This window comes from Macrobrachium rosenbergii, chromosome 3 (assembly GCF_040412425.1).
Source record: "Macrobrachium rosenbergii isolate ZJJX-2024 chromosome 3, ASM4041242v1, whole genome shotgun sequence".
In the NCBI taxonomy this organism is placed as follows: domain Eukaryota; kingdom Metazoa; phylum Arthropoda; class Malacostraca; order Decapoda; family Palaemonidae; genus Macrobrachium; species Macrobrachium rosenbergii.
Window position 1 is genome coordinate 4376629 of NC_089743.1, and position 22179 is coordinate 4398807.

General features: G+C 37.3%; 1 protein-coding gene across 1 annotated transcript; it reads left to right on the top strand.

Annotated features, from left to right (window-relative positions):
* The first annotated feature begins 3979 nt into the window (after positions 1-3979).
* Positions 3980-17795, top strand: LOC136828812 (protein O-linked-mannose beta-1,2-N-acetylglucosaminyltransferase 1-like). The gene is made up of 11 exons (XM_067087049.1): positions 3980-4213; positions 5063-5279; positions 8762-8889; positions 9472-9542; positions 11103-11363; positions 12474-12568; positions 13604-13704; positions 15798-15988; positions 16417-16597; positions 17016-17128; positions 17514-17795. The coding sequence occupies exons 1-11, from the start codon at positions 3980-3982 to the stop codon at positions 17680-17682; spliced, it is 1761 nt and encodes a 586-aa protein (XP_066943150.1). The 3' UTR covers positions 17683-17795.
* The last annotated feature ends 4384 nt before the right edge of the window (positions 17796-22179 follow it).

Sequence of the window (22179 nt, forward strand, 5' to 3'; positions counted from 1 at the left end):
CCTTAAAAGCAAAGTAAAACTCATTCATTTTCTCAAGTGGAACTGTCAGGGATTAAGAGCTAAATGAGAAGAACTAAGGCTGCTCATATCAGAAGTGTCTCCTGTATGTATAGCTTTGCAGGAGCTATGATGGCAATAATACATGTCAGAGCCCACGACAGTATACTGCCTATCATTCCAATTATAACATAAATATAGGAGCCAGGGGGGTATATAGCTTTATATATTTGTAATGACACCCCACAAAACCCTATTAATGTCTGGTCTATACTGCAAGTGATAGGTGTGCTGATCCATTTGCAAAGAAAATATACAGTATGCCCTCTCAGTCTACCACCTAGTGAAGTTTTCCCCATTGATGAATTTAATCCCTTATTCAACGGTTGCTACGTTCTTTTGTTGTTCTGAGAGATATGAATAATAGAAACCCACATTGGGGTGACATCATCACCAACAAAGAGGAAATTGCCTGTGTTACATCATAGAAAGTGAAAATGTGGGAATTCTCAACACACGGGAGTCTACACATTTTCACATTCAAGCAGGCACATTATCAACAATTGATTTTTCTATATGCAGTGATGCCTTATTGGTTTTAATTGGAGAGTGATAAACGATAGATTTGCCAGCGACCATTTTCCAATAGTGCTTAATGTAGTGTCAAACCCTCCATCTTCAAGGCTACCTAAATGGAATACTGGTAAAGCTGATTGGGCAACATTCCATGTGCATAGCTCAATAGATGACTTGGCTGATGACTTTCCCTTTGTAGATGATGTTCTTGACTTTTTGAATACAATTATATTTTCGGCTGGTCTTCAGTAAATACCTAGGGCTTCAGGCATATCTATCTGCTGACCAGTTCCCTGGTGGACTCATAAATGCCAGGAAACTCATGGAACTATGCGATCAGCTTTCACCAGATAACGCAGACAAAAATGTGAGTATTACCATTTTGAATTTCGAAAAGCAAGAGCTCATTTCCATATGGAAATTAAAAAGGCACAAACGGAATCTTTGAAAATTTTCATATCTTCACTAAATTTAGTTTGGAAAAGTTAGAAATATAGCAGGAAAATTTACTCCTTGTCAACCTCCAGTTATCAAGATCAATGGTTGTGAAGTAGCAGATCCCTGGTTAGTGGAAAATGAGTTTGCTAAACATTTTGCTAATGTTGCAAAGAAAAATGATGACAGACCCTATTCAGCTCAAAGAGGGTTAATGGAAGAGGTCGATATTAATTTTATTGCATCTAGGAATGAACAGTACAATGTACTTTTTACTATGAGAGGATTCGAATCAGCCTTAAGTAAATTTGGTGAATCAGCTCCTGAACTGGTTTTAATAACATATTCAATGATTAAGCAATCACACGAAAATCCCAGATTTTTCATATTAAGTCTTCTTAACAGAATTTTCCGAGAGCATATCTTCCCTAACCTGTGGGAGAAGTTAAAATTACTGCCATTTGTGAAACTAAGGAAAGACCCATTCAAGACAGAGAATTATCGTCCCATTGCACTGACATCATGTCTGTGTAAGATCATGGAAAAAATGGTGAACACACATTTGATGTGGTACTTGGAGCGTGGTAAATATCTGTCGCCTGCACAGTGTGGTTTTCAAAGTATACATTCGCAAACTGATGTGTTGCTTTGAATGGAATCGTCAGTATGTGAAGCTAACAAACAACATCACATCACTGTTTTTATTGATCTTGAGAAGCTTATGATACAACATGGAGATATGGCAATCTGGGGTCCTTTATGAATGTAACCTGAGAGATAATATGCCTCTTTTTATCAAGGCTTTTTTAAAAAATAGGCCATATCAGGTTCAGGTTGCAGCAACAATGTAAGATGTATTCTACCAAGCAGAAGGAGTGCCACAAGGTAGTGTTCTAAGCATAACCTTGTTTGCCCTGGCAATCAATGGGGTATCCAAAATAATTCCCCAAGATGTAACATATACCCTTTTTGTTGATAACCTTTCTATATTTTTTGTAGCAACAAGGATGGCAGTGGCTGAATGCTGCCTTTAATACTTTAATATAGTAAAGTGGCTGAGATGAATGGTTTTGGATTTTCTGATAGTAAAACGGTAACCATGCACTTTTGCCATATAAGAGGATTCCATCCTGATCCAGATCCGTTCATACATGGGCAGAGAATCCCAAGTGTTGGTGAAACAAGATTTCTTGGGTTGATTTTTAATAGCAAGCTGACTTGGATTCCACATCTGAAGCATATCAGAACAAAATGCTTGAAAGCAATGAATGTCCTGAAAATTCTGTCCCACACTTCTTGGGGTGCAGACCAAACTCAGATGCTGAGATTATACAAATCTTTAGTCTTTTCAAAATTTACATGTGGATGTAAAGTGTACACCTCAGTAAATCCTAATAGCGTTAAATTGCTTAATTCAATCCATCATGGAGGAATAAGATTAGCTACCAAAGCATTTAAATCAACTTCCACTGAGAGCATGCTTGTAGATACTGGTGAGATACCTCTGGATCTACATTACCAATGTCTGCTGGTTCGGAGTTGGTACAGACTTCAGAGTCTCCCTAAGTTCTTAACCAGCATTTGTATTAGAAATAAAAGGCATTGGCAGTTTTATGAAAATCACCCCAAGCAACCTCAACCATTTGCTTTTAGAGTAAAATGTATCATCAGGGAATGATAACATTCCTGTGATCATTTCTGTGAACCAGGATTAAGTACATCACCAGAAAGGAGCAATTACATAAAGGAATATTTGCTAACTTAACAAAAACCATAAAATGAACAATATATACATATAAAATCAATATTGAGAAGTGCATGTCCATGAAAAGACAAAATTATTATTGGAATGAAACTGGTCAACTGGGAGGGGCTAAGACACCCAGCAAGGACAAATACATTTCTAAATTTGTCAGGCACTGAAGGAGGGACAGTGGTAGTGTAGTGGATTTGAAAATGCATTCAAGGGTAAAGATAAAGAAAAAGATAATGATAAGGGTAAGGCAACCCCTTGCTAAATCATCAGGCATCCTTGGCCCCTGCACCATTTGAAAAATAAGGGAAACTCTAACCAAGATGGTGGAGTTAACTCCCAAGAAAACTCTAACCTAAGTAGTGAAAGACCCAGAAAAGGCTTAGGCACTATTCAAGAACGTAAAATAGTGGTTTATTTCAGAGTGGCCTTTTCCTGGCTAGTCTCTTCCACAAAACAAGAAAGGACACATTGAAAAGGGTAAGAAGTGTAGGGTGTCCAGTGTTGTCAAGTGTGTGTCAGTAGTAAAAGATATGCAATGAATATCCAAGGCTATTTTGAGTTGGTGTAGGCATAGAAAAAGTTCATGACCAGAGAGGGATCCAACAACAAACTGTAAGTTACTGGCCAGCCTCAGAAGGGACCTTAATTTCTCTAAGGGTAGTATCTCAATGGGAGGATGGTACTTTGGCCAATCTACTACATCTGGGCTGTCCATACCTTTCCACATTTTTATGATGATTTTTTGGCACAGTCTTTTCTTCATTTTATTCAAGTGGAAATTGATAAGTAGCTTTCACAGCTAACTGGCAAATCTTCAATGTCTCCAGTACTTTTTTTCTGTCTTCTAGGATGGATACACAGAACTGCTGCAATGCTGCTTTATTTGTTTTTCCTAAACTACTTTACCATAAAAGACTCACTGATATCTCTAAAACATCTATGATTCAGTATTTGTGAAGTAAAAAGCATATAAATTTTGAGATAATAGCAGAACAAACCTCTCAGTAACTAAAACAAAAACAATATGATCTGTTACATAAAAAACAGTTATAAATAAAAATGTTGATAATAAAAAATGATAGGAAGTAAAATTCATGAATATATGTGATAAAAGAATGCAAATTTGTTCAAAAATATGGTCATGGAAGCAGGCTACAAAATTTCAGTAATATTGCATTTTATTAGGTCTACAGCATGACAGGAGGGAATGTCGAAATGGGTCACAGATGGAGGCACTCGGGTATCCATTTAATAGTTCTGTCTACATTCTCTGATCGGCCCAGGGATATGGAACAAGGCCCACGAAAGGAAGGACGATCTGTTTCATCAACGAAACCAAAGGTAATGCTGACTCAAAGATTCGTCACTTACCAACCAGCAGAAGTTCTTGATTTGGTGGATACCCTGCGGAAGATCCGGCCAGGCAAGCTCATCATCATGGCTGCTGTGGTAAGATTTGTATGGACAACCTGGCTATAAGGGATGCGTATAATATATGACGAAAGTTGAAACTCTTTTCAGGAAGACACAATGCACGGATTCCTTGCCGTTTCCCCCATTTTATATCTACAAGAGTACTATCTACACAGATAGACAGAGACTGCTGTTTCCTCTGATTTTTCCTATCCATGTTCTATTGCATGGGCCTTCAATCTTTTTAGTCCTCAGCCACAAATTAATAAAAAAAAATTGATTACTTCCATTTCCCAGTTTTCATAATCATGAGTACATTTCTTTCTAATTTTAGGACATCACACCTTTAAGCAGCCTTTAAGGTACTGAAGTCTTCACACTTCACCTTTATCGACATTATCACTGTTGTCTCTGTGTTTATTTCTTACGTGCTCAAACATACTGGTCTTCCTTTAACACGATTTTCCACCATCAATCACACTAGTAATTTTCCATATAATTGTTATCGGGAACATCCGACACTGATTATTTACATATAAACACGCAAACGCGCGCGCGCACACACACACCACACACACACACACACACATATATATATATATATACTGTATATATTATGTATGTATATATATATATATATATATATATATATATATATATATATATATATATATATATATATATATACATATACACATAAAGTTATTGATATCACAACTTTAATTTCACAGTCCTCACTAGACTCTACCGTCATTTACAGTGATCTGAGCAGGTTGGTTTCCTTACCTTTGTGAAATAATCTGTGCATATTGTGTACGTGTATTTTTATTTACACGTAAAATGCTCATAGAGTGAGCTGTAGAGTTCCAGACGCATTCTTTTCAGCCAGAATGGCTCATGTTCCTGGGAGAGAGAGGAGATTCGGCTATCAAGAAATTGGGTTTCAAGTACCACTCAAGGACAGCCAACGGAGAACCATGGGTAGGAATTGCCTCAGTTGGATACCGGGTAATTTCTGAGTCCGTTATTCCGACCGCCATCGGGAAATACCCAGCAAGTGCGATAAACTTCGTGACAAATGTGCCCATTCATCACACATACGGTAGGACTGATTGACTGCTTAGTTTAATGCTGTAAGATAGCAAATTTTTGTGTGGCTTGTCTTAATATTTTATTTTTATTCAAAATTGATGAATTCTGCTTTAATCAAATGAGGCTCCAGGGGCGTTCCTAGACATTTTGGGACCGGGGGGCCACTGTCCCATTTGGGCCACTCTTATGGGGTGGGAGGCGAGCGGACCGAAGCGAGCCAAAGCAGTTGGGGTTGGGGGGGCCGCTGTAAGCCGCTCCCCGGGGAAATTTTTAGAATATGAGCAATTGTAGGATTATTTTAAAGGCACTTGTAAATGTAAGTTTCAGAAATTTTATTTCTTAAATTTCGAATTTTGAGGCCCCCCCTCACTTTGGGGCCCGGGGGGCGATTTCAAACAGCCGCATCCCCTCAGGAATGCCACTGTGAGGCTCTATGAGAGTTTCCCTGACATGTTGCTCTACTCGTGTGAAAGAGCAGATGTAGAGCTGACTTACTAATTTCCTACCACCCTCTCATTAGAGATTTAACCATCCCCTTTAATTTTCTTCATGCTTGGGAACGTGAACAGATTTATTGGACCATGAAAATAACTATAATACTGTACAGAAAAGATCCAGTAAAATAAATCAACCTAAATAATGGAATTTATTTTGAAAGAAATGCATTGAACCTGTTTACATCGAAGCGAATAAACGAAGGTAAAGTACATAGGACATAATGAAGGATAATCCCACTTACAACATTCACTTGTAATCATTACCACCATATGACTGTCAGTACCTAAAGGAATTATTCATTGTGAGGAACACTGCAGAAGTGATAATTAAAGTACAACCAAAAGCCTTTACGAATTGCCAAAGACATAAATAATTAAAGTACAACCAAAAGCCTTTACGAATTGATAGAGACATAAATAATTAAAGACATAAATATAACTAAAGAATAAATAAATAAAGTACAACCAAAAAGCCTTTACGAATTGCTAAAGACATAAATAATTAAAGTACAACCAAAAGCCTTTACGAACTGCTAAAGACATAAATAATTAAAGTACAACCAAAAGCCTTTACGAATTGATAGAGACATAAATAATTAAAGCTAGAGACAACCCAAAGTCTTTATGAAATAAATAAATAAAAGTACAACCAAAAGCCTTTACGAACTGCCAAAGACATAAATAATTAAAGTACAACCAAAAGCCTTTACCAAAACCAAAAGCCTTTACGAATTGCTAAAGACATAAATAATTAAAGTACAACCAAAAGCCTTTACGAATTGCTAAAGACATAAATAAAGTACAACCAAAAGCTTTTACGAATTGCTAAAGACATAAATAAATAAAGTACAACCAAAAGCCTTTACGAATTGCTAAAGACATAAATAATTAAAGTACAACCAAAAGCCTTTAAATAAAGTACAACCCAAAGCCTTTACGAATTGCTAAAGACCTAAATAAATAAAGACAACCAAATAATTAAAGACATAAATAATTAAAGTACAACCAAAGCCTTTACGAATTGCCAAAGACATAAATAAAGTACAACCAAAAGCCTTTACGAATTGATAGAGACATAAATAATTAAAGTACAACCAAAAGCCTTTACGAATTGCTAAAGACATAAATAAATAAAGTACAACCAAAAGCCTTTACGAATTGCTAAAGACATAAATAATTAAAGTACAACCAAAAGCCTTTACGAATTGCCAAAGACATAAATAAAGTACAACCAAAAGCCTTTACGAATTGATAGACATAAATAATTAAAGAACAACCAAAAGCCTTTACGAATTGCTAAAGACATAAATAAATAAAGTAAAACCAAAAGCCTTTACGAATTGCTAAAGACATAAATAATTAAAGTACAACCAAAAGCCTTTACGAATTGCCAAAGACATAAATAATTAAAGTACAACCAAAAGCCTTTATGAATTGCTAAAGACATAAATAAAGTACAACCAAAAGCTTTTACGAATTGCTAAAGCCATAGATCATTAAAGTACAAGCAAAAGCCTTTACGAATTGCTAAAGACATAAATTATAACGACGTTGATTTCCATGACCAAAAATTCTCATGGCTTCACAAACCCCGGCACGTAACATCTCTCTTAACACTTTCACGAGTATTTGAAAATTTCCAATAGGTATGCAAGAACATTTGGCAACATGTAACGTTCCCAATTACGTATTAATGTGCCAAACCCCGTTTCATAATGAGAATGACCAGCAGAAAAATGACTTGAATCCCCATTTCATAATTTCTGAGTAAATTCATGGCATTAGATCATTTCTGGAACTGATGCAGAACAGTCGATAAAGCAAAAAGAAAAAAAGGTAGCATTCTTGACCTGGTAGTTCCCATAGGGTTCAGATCCAAATTATTGCTGGGAATTAACGGATCAGTCCTATTTCTACCCAACCTTTCCAAGGCTTCATGAATTAATGGATCAGTCCTATTTCTACCCAACCTTTCCAAGGCTTCATGAATTAGGTTCAGACAATTTCCAAAAATTTTGTAAAAGACAGCCATAAAAATATAGAAAACCTAACATTTTCTGGAAATGAATGCATTTATTTTCATAAAGTTTCACAAAAACCCGTCCAAACCGTTACAATTCACTCCGAACGCAATCGTCACGTTTCGGTAAAAGTCGCCCTAAAGCGTTTAATAGCAGCGTTTAAAGCCTTGGGTTTATACCATTATAATGAAATGAAGATATTTACCTTCAACTGAAGGACGTTAAGTTACGCACAAGTCCATCATTTGCAAGGTGCCAATAAACAGCTTGCTGAAACACATATCCATCATGCTAATAAGCAACTCTGCTTTGTTGAATATCCGATAGAGGTGGAATGATAATATACAATGTCAATTCATTTCCTTGAATATCAAGAGCATATAGTAACTCACTGCCACTCAAAATTCCCGTTGGACGAGTCGGCAGAGTTTTCGACTAGTACTCTGCTAGGCCCGAGTTCGAGTCTCCGGCCGGCCAGTGAAGAATTAGAGGAATTAATTTCTGGTGATAGAAATTAATTTCTCGGTATAATTCCACAATAAGCTGTAGGTCCCGTTGCTAGGTAACCAACTGGTTCTTAGCCACGTAAAGTAAGTCTAATCCTTCGGGCCAGCCCTCTCCAGGAGAGCTGTTGGTCAGCTCAGTGGTCTGGTTAAACTAAGGCATACTTAACTTTGTAGGTCCCATTGCTAGGTAACCAACTGGTTCTTAGCCACGTAAAGTAAGTCTAATCCTTCAGGCCAGCCCTCTCTAGGAGAGCTGTTAATCAGCTCAGTGGTCTGGTTAAACTAAGGTATACTTAACTTTGTAGGTCCCATTGCTAGATAACCAACTGGTTCTTAGCCACCTAAAGTAAGTCTAACCCTTCGGGCCAGTCCTAGGATAGCTGTTGGTCAGCTCAGTGGTCTGGTTAAACTAAGGTATACTTAACTTACTGCCACTCAAGCAAATTTTCTTCCGTGCCTGTTTAACAGACGAAGTGTGTCGATGGGCACTGCGCGAGGACATGCGAGATCAGGCGGACTTCTGCAGTCGCTACGAAGGATACGGGGACCTGTGCTCTTGCAACGCTCCATTCACATTCCACCTGAGATCTCTACAGGTGAGACAACTTTCCCTCTTTGCGTGTGCGCGCTTCTGAAGGCGATAACGCCACATATATACAGAATTGGAATATTTTCAGTTCTCAGCACTCCCGGTATTATTTTACAAAGTGAATAAAAAACAAGAAAGGTCCCGAGATTATCATAAAGATACATTTAAACACTGCAGTTCTTCATTGGTTGGGTAGAGCTTTTGGCTAGCACGCTGTTGGCCTAGCGTTCGACTCTCCGGCCGGCCGATGAAGAATTAGAGGAATTTATTTCTGGTGATTGAAATTCATTTCTCGTTATAATGTGGTTCGGATTCCACAGTAAGCTGTAGGTACCGTTGCTAGGTAACCAGTTGGTTCTTAGCCACGTAAAATAAATCCAATCCTTTGGGCCAGCCCTCTCTAGGAGAGCTGTTAATCAGCTTAGTGGTCTGGTTAAACTAATATACACTTTTTTAAGCACTGCGTACATACTTGTATGAACATCATGTTTGCTCGTGTACTGTTTATAGACTTCACATAAAGGTGCTGGCTATGTGGCTTTCCATAACTGTGAAATCTTCTTCTTTTTTTTATTTTTTTTATTTTTAGGCTCCTGTGATAATGACGGAACGTATTCCAGTAGTGGTAGTGACAGCTAACAAGCCAAGGAGACTCTTCAGGTTAGTGGACTGACTGATTGACTGATTCAGATCTAGAAACAGGTCACAAAAGTATAATCAACAGATTCTATGTAGCCTCAGAGTATGCATCGTCATCATCTGTATTGTAACTCACGACCTGAAAAACAACACTAATTCAAGTAAAGTAGAGCCTGTAATAAAAGAATTGGGATATTAGTTTATAATCAAATTATTGTAATAATAATGGCTGTTAATTAGAGAAATGTAAAAAAAAAAAATCTAGCATGAAGTAAGGATGATGTAATCTATTTATGAAAGAAATAATCAAGCCCAAATATTCTTTTGAGAATTAAGCTCATTTTCATCGAAGCGCAATGTTGCTGTTGAATAATGCAAGCAAGAATATCTTGGAGTGGTAGAGAAGAACTCGCTTTTATACACTGGGCGAACAGAGCTGCGAGTTTAGAACTGCTCTTCTTCACGTCCCGCTTTCCCAGTCAGTCAGTATATTAGGAAACGGTGGGTCTCTATTGTGTCATTCAAGATACTATGCAATTTAAAAACACTTTTGAATACAAGTAGCCGGGTTATTTTCAAAAGTACAGATGGCCTGTTATTATTATTATTATTATTATTATTATTATTATTATTATTATTATTATTATTATTATTATTATTAATAATAATAATAATAATAATAATAATAATAATAATAATAATAATAATAATAATGACGTTGATGTCAGAAGGACGGATAAATATTGATAGATTTATTAAAAAAAATAAAGAAAAATAAAGAAATAAAACTGGCTTGATAACAGGAATACACCAACTGACTGCGAAATAATAATAATAATAATAATAATAATAATAATAATAATAATAATAATAATAATAATATTCTTACACAATGACGCTGAGGTCTCAAAATAGGACGAGGAAAAATATCTAGATAAAACTTCAATAATAAAAATAATAATAATAATAATAATAATAATAATAATAATAATAATAATAATAATAATAATAATAATATTCTTGCATAATGACGTTGATGTCTCAAAATAGTACGAAGAAAAATAGCGAAATAAAACTTCAATAATAATAATAATAAATAATAATAATAATAATAATAATAATAATAATAATAATAATAATAATAATAATAATAACTGTGATGATGACGATACTGCAGCCACTGGTTACCACGGAGCAAATTATTCATTTACTGGCAGACTACGTAGAGTAAAGCTCCTCGTTGGACTGGTCGGTATAGCTCTCGACTAGCACTCTGCTGGGCCCACATCCAAGTCTCCGGCCAGCCAATGAAGAATTAGAAAAATTTATTTCTGGTGATGGTAATTCATTTCTCGGTATAGTGTGGTTCGGATTCCACAATAAGCTGTAGGTCCCGTTGCTAGGTAACCAACTGGTTCTTAGCCACGTAAAATAAGTCTTAATCCTTCGGGCCAGCCCTAGGAGAGCTGTTAATTAGCTCAGTGGTCTGGTTAAACTAAGGCATACTTAACTTACGAAGCAGAATAATCAATGAGGCTTAACGCAGTACGTAATGCCCATGATAACATCCATACCCAACAGGCTCATGAAAACCTTATTCACGGTACCGGGCGCCAACGAAACGGACATATTGGCAGTCGTCGACGGGCGCCATCCCGAAACATTAGAACTGCTGGAGGTGCTGCGAGTGTCCTTTGTCGTCCACAGACCTGAGGGCTTCCACAACGTTCGCACCAACGCCAACATTCGATTTGCCCTTCACTCCGTCTTCCTTACGTATCCGGAGGCCGATAAAGCCATAGTCCTCGAGGATGACCTCATACTTTCTCCTGACATCCTGAGGTAAGGATTCTCTTTCTCTCTCTCTTACACACACACAAGCACACACACATATGCACACAAACAAATGATCTTATAGTAAAAGCAAAATTTTATCAATCAGTAAAATAACAAGGATCACGTATTGCAAGACTTCTCTGCCAGTTTCCCAACGATTCTATTACCCCTCTGTCATGCAAGCATGCACACAGTAAAACTAAACGCTCCTCAACAGGTAATAAGATGCTAAGGAAAGTAATTAACATGTAACAATGCGAAGTTTACCTCGAATACTATCTAAACATTGGTTGAATTCTGTATTTTTCCCAGAGAAAACTGAACTGACTGGTTTGTATCATATTGCTATAACATAATTTAAAAAAATATCATCATCGCCGAAAAAATAGTATTTTCTTCAGAACAGAAATAAGTATGTCATGACAGTAGTCAACGATGCAAAAAATTCATAAAAAATATATGAAAATATATTTTCTTAATGAACAAGAAATCACTCAGAGATTTCCGACAATAACAATCTATTTTCGAGAATAATTTATGCGTTGACGAACTGCTTCGTCTGCAGCAAGGATTTTTTTATTTCGAAAATAAAAGATGAGAAACTCCTTTTAGGTCATATACACTTAACATTCATGCAAACAAACTCATTGAAAACGCAAAGAACAGTTGAAACTGACTAAGGATTAAAAGAGGACTGCCAACGGATGAGACTATAAGTGAATCTCGTGTAAAGGGACGCCTTCCTCTCTGAAAGCAGACTATAAACAATGGTAAAAAAAAATCTCGGACACGAAACAGAAGACGCGAATCTTCAAAATTACGCAGGATTGAGCAGCTATGTAATTTACCTTTTCCCGACAACCTATGGAACACTCGTCCTGCTTCCGTTTTCAGTGACCTTTACAAACATCTTTACGAGGTGAGTTTATGACTTCCCTCGAGGTATAATCCAACTCTATTTCTTTATTCACAGATCTGTCGTACCTAGGATAAGCAACGGCACTAGGTTTGACCATCTCGTCGGTATTTGAATAAAAAAAAATATCAAAATTCTGCCACAGCTCTAAGAACCGACTACTGGGTCATGATACGAGTTCTTCCTTCTACTCCTGACAGGTTCTTTCACCAGACTTCGTGGATTCTCAGTAACGACCCTACAGTGTTCTGCATCAACGCATTCAACAGCAATAGCCTTCCAAACACCGCTTCAGGTGAGATCTGTTATTTTTACAGCATTTCTCCTTACTTGTGGTCCTTGATTTCCAATGCTCATTGTGGGCTTCACAAATTCTTATTCAAATTTAGACATCATAATAGACTATAGTCTAAACTCTCGTCACGAAATGAATGTTGTAGAATGTTGTTGTTGTGGAAATTCATATCTCCGGAGAAAGATTGTCATTACAAAAATAGTTTAGGAGACTCATTCCTTTTCATTGTGGTCCAGTGCAACCAAATTTAAGTTTTTATCGTCATCATCAAGCCGGAAGTCGACAAGTAATACAAATGATTTGTAAATAATCATGAATAAACATAGTTACAAATTAAAATAATGAAATTTTAAGTACAAAATTATGATCGTTTATATAGATCAAAGCTTTGTTTTTCGTATTCAGGATTATCAGTGCCATCATATGACACGAATTTATAGGCCTACAAATCAGTATTTTTATTAATTGGTTGTTCTACATTTGAACTCCGGGATTTGATTTTGTATCACATTTGTATGAGTTGAAATGCTACAAAAGCATATGATCAGTTTCCATTAGGCTCTGGATTTCTTCTTTCTCCATCGGACATAACTTTTTTGTAGGCCTACAGCACCCTTGAATAATTCACGGGGCCACTGATGCCCCCAGTATAGAGGTTTTCGGCCTTTCTCCTACCTTGAATGCCACGCCTTGGTCTTACACCCGATATGATCAATAAAAGCTTATAAATCATTACGAACTCATTACAAAACGATGCTATAGCGGTTTAAATTGTACTAATTTTCTCATGCAGTAGCGAGTAAATGAGCACCATAGTTATATTTTCTATCTACTTATCTACCGATCAATCAGTCGCTCCCGGTTTGTTTGAGTGGATTTTTGTCAGCTGAGTGTCCCCTGTAAAATGCCTATCTCAAAGTTCCGCTGAGGGTAAGACGCTGAAATAACTCGCCGTAACTGACACATGTCTATCAGATAATGGAAGGATGAAGTTTAGGCTTTTCGACAATATTTTTTTTTTCTTTGTTTTCACAGATACTACGAAACTTCTAAGGTCGGAGTCTTTTCCTATGTACGGATGGATGGTAAGGCGTGAGTACGCCTACCAAATAGTTACCCACTGGATTCCAGGAGAGGTTAGTTGCCTGTCAGCCATGGCTGATACTCTTAATTTTAAGCTTAAACTGGTGTCAAATAGTACTGGCCATGAAATTAAACAAACCACGTATTCTAGACTTGATGAAAGCAAAACAGTAGAGTAAATGGTATTGACTGATAAGCTATATTTATTAGTCAAGTCTCATTTGAAGGAGTTCGTGTGACGACCATATGGAAAATGTGTACTCGGTTGAGAATAATTTCTAATGGATTTTTTCTTACCACCATTTCAACGTTTCTTATAACTGCATTGAAATATAAGCAGAACGAGCCCAATAACGTGAAGTAAATACGAATCACACATACAATCACTTAAACCCACTATGATTCTTAACGAACGAATGGACTACTATGGGATTCAGAGCCGATAAAACACGGTTTTTGGCAAACACCTTTTTATCAAAGCATCGGATAAAGGTGAAAGTTGGTGAGTGTATATTTTATAACCCTACCTAATTTTTGCAAGTATTATTTAGTAGCTAAGTTCAATAGTTCTGGTACTTATCAGAGTAAAAGTAAGTTTCCTATGCCAGAGCCATCAAAATCGCAGGTAAGGGTTATGAACACAATAGGCTCCACCCACAGTGGAAAACGTCTCTTCGTTGTGGCTCTGCCCACTTGCCGATGACATATTCACTAATTGATATTGGTGCCCAAATCCAAGAGAAAGAGAGGGTCTGCTCACTTCCCCCAAAATCCCCCATGTAGGCAGAGCTTTGTCTACTTCCTTATTGCGTCGGCAGGTGAATTGCCGTAATGACCAGGTACCTCTAAGACACGTCATCACCTACGTATTTACCCCAGGTGGGAGGTGACTTCATCCAATTGGGTAGACATTGTCTCTTTTGGCCTTGTTAGTGCCCATGCCATCCTAGGCTTCAGCGAGCAGGATTTGTCATCGTCCAGTTGATTGTATCATCATTCTCAAAATTTTATTATTATTATTATCATTACTATTATTATCTTATTACTACTGTGTGGAGGTTTCATCACAACCTCCTACAGCAGTTGTTGAGACTAAGTTGTTAGCTTGGAATTCTTCCATTTTCTTGATATACGTATTGTCTCTACTTTACAAATAATTCAGTGCATGTAATTCATCCGCATAATAAACCAGTCTACAGCTCATTTGTTAGATCTACATCTATTCAGGGCGGGAATACAAAAAGACAATCCGTTAGTTTTACCTCAGGTTTCGACACTACAGCCTTCTATTTGCTGCAGCAAGAGATGAGTGTTGCCAAGTAACTATTACCCACAATAGAAATGATTACCTATTCACGCTACAGTAAATTTTGCCACGGGTCTTCTTGCTTGTATGCAAAGTGGCAAGCCGTAGCACAAACGCAGTCTCTCAACCACGGGGACAATTCCATATCCTGCTTGCCATTATCGAATTTGTTGAAGCCTAGACTGTAAGTTTATCCATTCACCGCTTACTGTTGGATGGGCAGAGCCTCATGACAACATGTTATGTTTACGTCACGAATTGTTTTAGGATCCTTGTCTGTGATTTTCTCGGTTCCGGCATCGGCGAACTTCATTTTACTTTATAAATATCAAAATTATCGAACTTAGATACTAAATGATATTTTTAAAAATTAGGTAGTTATAAAATATACACTTGCCAACTTTCACCTTTATCCGTTGCTTTGATAAAAAGTTGTTGTCGGAAAACAGTGTTTCATCGGCTCTGAATTCCTTAGTAGTCCGTTAAATTTTAAATGTTTATCGGAAAATAAGAATTTGGTAAGAGTTAAGATTGTAACAAAAAAAGGGATGGTAACTGCATGTGAACAAGTTGTGAAAGCAGTGAAGGGAAAATACAAGAACCTTCCTTACAAACAAAGCAAACAAAAACAAAATAAATACCTAGACAAATAGAAAGAAGTAGTAAATGGAAGAGAAAATTTCAAAATTATTTTCCTTACTATTTTTATTCCATATATATTAGCAAAATGATTTCAAGCGTCGATAACTAAGACTGCACGACAGTTTGTCGTCATGACTCATCCAGACATGGCAGATTCGTCAAGATGATCAAACAAACGTCTTACAAGCTCTCTTGCAGGAGGGCGACTGGGACTGGTACTTGATGGGGGCCTCTTCCCAGAGAGGGAGGGACGTTGTGTCACCAGAAGTCTCTCGCACCCTCCACGCTGGGTCGGCTGGAGCGCACGTCGATGGCTTCGAGCAACATCTCTACTACAACCGCATGCTCAGCACGTCTGACCCTCACGCTCGTTTGGTAAATCTTGAAGGGTGAGAATCAAACAAAAACTGGCGTAGTTGAAAATCTACCGCGGTTAATTAGTAACCATGGGTGACGAGTTCGCCGAGCTAACTGCTGTGGTGTTGTTATCAACTTATTCGGAAAACCTCTTTAGCTGGCTGACCGAGCTTTCAGAGCATAGAATACCTCTAAGTGAATGAATCAGATAAGGAAACAGTGACCAGAAATGTTGTGAACATGCAAAGATAAATCCACAATCATTTCTATAAGGATTTACCGAGGCTCAGAACGACATTCAGAGCATAATACCAACATCTCAAATACAGGTTTAACGAAAACATGGGACGAGGTATGTTGGGGGTTTTGGGGGGAAGCACGTTTCAAGGCAATTCGTTTTCATATTGATATATTTATAGCACTATAATGTGAGCTAAATCTGCCTACTCATGCATTCCAGGATCATGTTCGACAATTACTACCAGGAGTTGAGTAATGAGATCGCTCGGTCAGAAATGTTAGTTCCAGATCCCACGGCAGAGGGGGGTTTCCTACCAGAAGGTCGTCCAGGACCATTCGTGGTCTTCGTCAGAGCAGGCACACGAAACGACGAATTTTTCAGTTTCAGAATTTTCATGATGGTAAAATGACTTTGGATTTTCGTTTAGAAAACGAGCTGTCTTTCTATATTCTTCTCATTTCTTGATGATGTTCTGGAAAATCATGACATACTTTCTGATCAGATTTTCTGCCTGATTTATTATTTTTTTTTTTCTGAGAAATGAATTGTCATAATTAATTTTGAAGAAATCTAACCAAGAAAAGTTTGTGCTTTGATTCATTTCTTCCTTCATTTACTTATATTCGGAATTTCACATATGGGATGAAATGATCTCAAATTCTTTTCAATTTGATATTTACATCTCTGTAAAACTTTAAAGAATAAGAAACTCCTTATGTAACTTTCTATTTCGACTGCCATGCCCTTTATGCTCATGACTCTCCATGCCCGAAAGAAGTGGACACTCCATTCTCCACTGCATCTTTCTTTGTCTTCAGAGCCTCAAAACGTATTACTGGGATACAAGAGAGATTTTCAGAGGCGTCATGAGATTCAACGTCAAAGGTCGCATCCTCTACGTGGTGGGCTGTCCACTCTCCCAGGACTTTTGGTGGGTGCATTATTTGACCTATTTATAGACTTATATTTGTGATGAAAGCTAATACAGACGTGCTAATGATTAGAAACTAGTTTTCTGGCCCTTTTACCAAACAAAACTTGTCTTCTGTTGAAAAACAGTGTGAAAAGTATGACAGTAGCGAATTTTAATAAATTCGACATGCACATCAAAAAAGCGTGTTTGACCTATGAAAACTCATTTAGGCGTCTACAGATATATCAAATTGAACTTTTCCAACGATTTATCTTAGAAAAAGTTTCACGACAGATCATGAGGGATAATTCACTGACAATATGAGATAAACAGTAGCATTTTTGAAGGCCACAATCCGGAGCTCTAGGTGTAAATGATTTATCTATCGTCATTTCTCTTACAGCCGCTACAACCAGAAGGGCTATATGACAATCAGACCCACCAGGGACCTCATCCTCCAGGTGCAAAAAGCCAACGACCTATTCGAGAGAAGCCAGTACGAAATGACGATTCGAAGGAGAGTCGTCCACAGAGATCCCGCAAAGGAAGCTTCCCTTGAAAATATCTTCTAATAAGGTGCAATAATCCGTCAGCTGAACAGACTGACTGAGTATTTAGTGCATTGTAAATAATTTGGACTTAGAAATATTGATACAAAATTTTAAGAAACATTCACTCGTTCATGCACATTGCATCCTGTATACCTGATAACTGATAAAAACTGATAAAACCTATTCTGCCTTTCTAATAAAAATTCCTAAAAAGACCACTTGAATTCTACACTTACTTACTGTCCAGTCATATGTATGGCCAGCCCTTAGATGGTAGTTGGAGAGGGAACGAGGGGGGAGACGGGGTTGCCGTGTATTAAATGCAGTGGTTTTGCAATACAGGTTTTAAAAACTACAATCTAACATTTACAGATGGATTTCAAATACAACTATACCATTTTCCAGAAGATATCGACATTTTTTCAAAAATATGTTTTAGAAGGAATGGTTTATTGTGCATAATTCGCTATCTTCTTTTAATGAGATTACGTAAATATTAATGCTTACACTTATCTTTTAACTGATTTTAATAGAGTTTTTCTTTAAGTAGCTTTTCCTTATTCAGTGTTGGTCCTTTTTTTTCTCTTCTCCTCATTTTATACTATGTTTTTTTTGAGGGCTGAATAACATAAGTTCACGGACTTGCCATTCCGTCGGCTTTTATGGAGAACAAACACTCTTTTGCCACATACGTATTCAAAATTATTCATAACATAGAGTTTGGTTCTTTTTGGTAGGCTGTGTGACTGGTTCCATGTAAATAGGAGTTGCGACAACAAAGGTCAATCACATCACATCCCAGACAGTTTAAAAAAGACGGAATCACACAAAGATGTCTCGCAATATGGCGCCTTCAAATTACTTTAAGAAACTACATCCAGAATCTTTAAAATTAGAAAATAATAATGGCAAAAGATGACATTTAGGATCACATTTAAATTTCAAGAAAATCGACAATATAATTGGAAAATCATCAGAGTCGCTTTTGTCAGATTTGACAAGGCCTTCTGTATACAACAATATTCGTTCTTAGCCACGTAAAATAAGTCTAATCCTTCAGGCCAGCCCTAGGAGAGCTGTTAATCAGCTCAGTGGTCTGGTAAAACTAAGGTAAATCATATACTTAACTATAAGTCGGTAGTGGGTAACTAACCAAAACAACACGGCGATCGTATGTAGAAAGTTTCGCTTAAATTGAGTGTGTGTGTGTGTGTGTGTGTGTGTGTGTGTGTGTGTGTGTTTGTAGGGGAGAGAGATTCATTTTTCTTGGTTTACATGTGGAGTAGAATTTCAAGGGAGTCTTCCGTGGTAATGGTGCTGGGGGAGGTGGAAGGACATCCCCGGGAGGGGAAGTTGGAATCGAGAAGGCGGGAGGCGAAGGAGCTGCGGATGAGAAGCACCTAATGATGAAAGATTGGCCGCCTGATGCATATTCTCTCCAGTGCTCGGTGACAGCCTGAAGTGGTGTAAGGAAGAGAAGAGCCGGGGTTGGGGGGAGGGGATAAAGAAAGAGAGAGATAAAGATAATAACAATAATAATGGCCTGCTGGCTTCGCTTCGGAATTTTTAAGAGACCAGAGATGACAGAGAACCTTCATTTTTACTATCAGTATTATCCACATTATTATTCTTCTGCACACCAAGCGGAGAAGCCATAGACTTGCACAACTCGTGTCTACAAAATTAATGTCAATATGTGAAAAAAGAAAAAAAAGGCATTATATCGGCATTATGCATACTTACACAAGCACACACACATATATATATATATAATATATACATGTACATGTATATATATAACATATATATACATATATATGTAAACAAGTACAGCAGACTCGGCATTAACTTATACCTCTCTTGGTGGCTCAGTGGGTAGACCATCGACTGGAGTCGCTGGGTATTTGTTTCGAGGGATCGAGACCCAGCAGTACCAATCCATTTATCACTTATAAATTCCCCTTCGGTGATAATCCCCATCGGGGATATTCCCGAGGTAGCGTGAATTTGATATTAAGCGACATTTGTAGCTTCATGAATGTATATAAATCACGGTGATAAAAAATTTCATATATATATATATATATATATATATATATATATATAAAAATTTATATATATATATATATATATATATATATATATATATATATATATATATATATATATATATATATATATATATATATATATATATATATATATATGTATGATAGATAGATAGATAGATAGGTAAGATAGATAGATAAATAGATTCTACTGGCCATAGTTACTAGATGGATTGTGAAATAATAGTTCCCTAATTACCCATAAGTTACAAAGGTTCAAACTATTGTTCTTGGTCTGTTTACATAATCAAATGAACAAAGTAGAAGTAAAAATGTCTAGGGTTTTAAAAAAACCCAAGGTTGATGTAATACTACTGCATTATGCTGAAAATGCTGATTATTTGCTGTTTTCAAAGAAATAACGACAACGAAGTCACCTGTTGATCATACCCACACATGACACTGCTATCTTAATTGACAGGTCAGTATCGACACCTGTGATTCTTTATGACAAAACTCAGATCAAAATAATTTTCCAGTGAAAGAATAACAACATTTTCCCCTACAAAACAATTAACGGCCTTTTCCTTTCAAATCTTAACTGAACATATAAAATTAAGTCTTAAATTGTCTTTTTCTAATGTTTTGTTGATATTTTACTTTGCTAATCTCCTGAAAAGAGACTCTCATCTCTCCCCTAAATTCCGGCTAGTGTTTCAATTTCTTTTTCCTCCTGGCCTTGGTCTTTGCTGGAATGAGGTCCTTCAGAGAATGCGTTTTATTGTTAAACTATTGGTCAAAAGCCTTTTCCTTTCACTTCTGTCCTTCGTGAAAAGATTCTCGTTAACCGCTAGTTCTTGTAGTCATGCTGTCTCAAGAAGCTCCAATCGCTCCTAAAAATAGGGAGCTTAGACGCAGGCCAAGGCAATTCTCTCATTTCTTTTTGATTAACTAGTTTTTCCGTGAGGTTTTCTTAGGTGAGATTTTTCAAAATCAACATATCTTGGCCTAGGTAAGTGACACCTCGGTGTTTCTACCCATCTTCAGTTGACTGTCATTACCTCATCTGATTCCTACAATCCAGCCCAAGGTATTCGGGTCAATCTGAAGGCACGTTGCAAGAAACATCTTTCCCTTCTTACTTCTCGACCCTTTCCCTTTCGCTCATTGTATTTTTTCCCCCTCTGCATTGGTGAGATTTCCCCTGTTGCGAGCCATCAGTAATATCCATTTCCTCGAAATCAGAACAATCTCCGGATACCTTCACAGAAACGCTGTTTTGTTCTTAGAAACCTTCAGGTCGTATTCTTTTTTTTTTTTTATGGTGGCACTGTGGAAGCTTTTGGTTATGTTTCTCAGAGCTGCTTTAGTGGCTTTGCTGAGTTCTATGTTCCGTTCTATGTTTTCTAATTAATTTCATGGCATCTTTTTATCCCCTCTCCGACAACGCCGCTATGCTTGGAAACAATCGATTTCGATATATGCATATTGGGTGGCCTTCATCCGAAGCGTTAATCCACTGAGTAACTGGTTTCGTATCAGCCGCTGCTTCTGGAGCCTTTTCTCCCTTGATGAACTCCTCTCTCAAGAAACACACAAACACAAACACACACTCAAAAAACTTGATATATACCAAGGTCTAGAGAATAGACCTTTGTATATACTACAAATATATTTATTGTATAAGTGCATTATAGACAGACTGATAGACTGGTGATTAGTTTAATAAATTACATTTTACAAAAGAAACTATTTATTTGAGAGAGGAAGATTCCAGATTCTTTCATCAAAAGAGCTTTCTGGTTTTAGAACGAAACTTGTACAGTATGTACTCTCAGGCCTTCTCTAACTACATCCATCCACCTTCGCTTCGGTCTTCCTCTTGCCCTTCCACCAGGCACCTCCATCTGCATCACTCTCCTCCCTACATATGCCTCATCCGTTCTCATCACATGGCCATACCATTGCAATCTTCTTTCCTGGGCCTTCTCTGTTAGTTCTACGACTTTAGCAGTTCCTCTTATTCTTTCACTTTTGATCCTGTCCATTTTTGTTACCCCACACATCCACCTGGGCATTTTCATCTCTATGCATCCAATTTCTTCTCTTGCACTCTTTTTACCGGCCATGTTTCTGCTCATACATCAAAGCTGGTCTCACTACTGTGTTATAAACTCTTCCTTTAACCTTTATGTTGATTCTGCGGTCGCACAAGACACCTGACATCTTTCTCCAATTTTTCCATCCAGTCTGCACTGTGTGTGTTATTTCTATATCCAAATTTCCATTGCTCTAGTTTTGACTCCACTGCCCCTCTGTTGGTGCTGCATAACACGATGTCATCGGCAAACGACATGCACCGGGCGGATTGATCTCTTATTCCTTGAGATAGTACGTCCATTATCAGGTCAAAAAGATGTGGACTTAAAGGAGATCCCTGCTGTAAACCAACTCTCACTGGTATCCATTC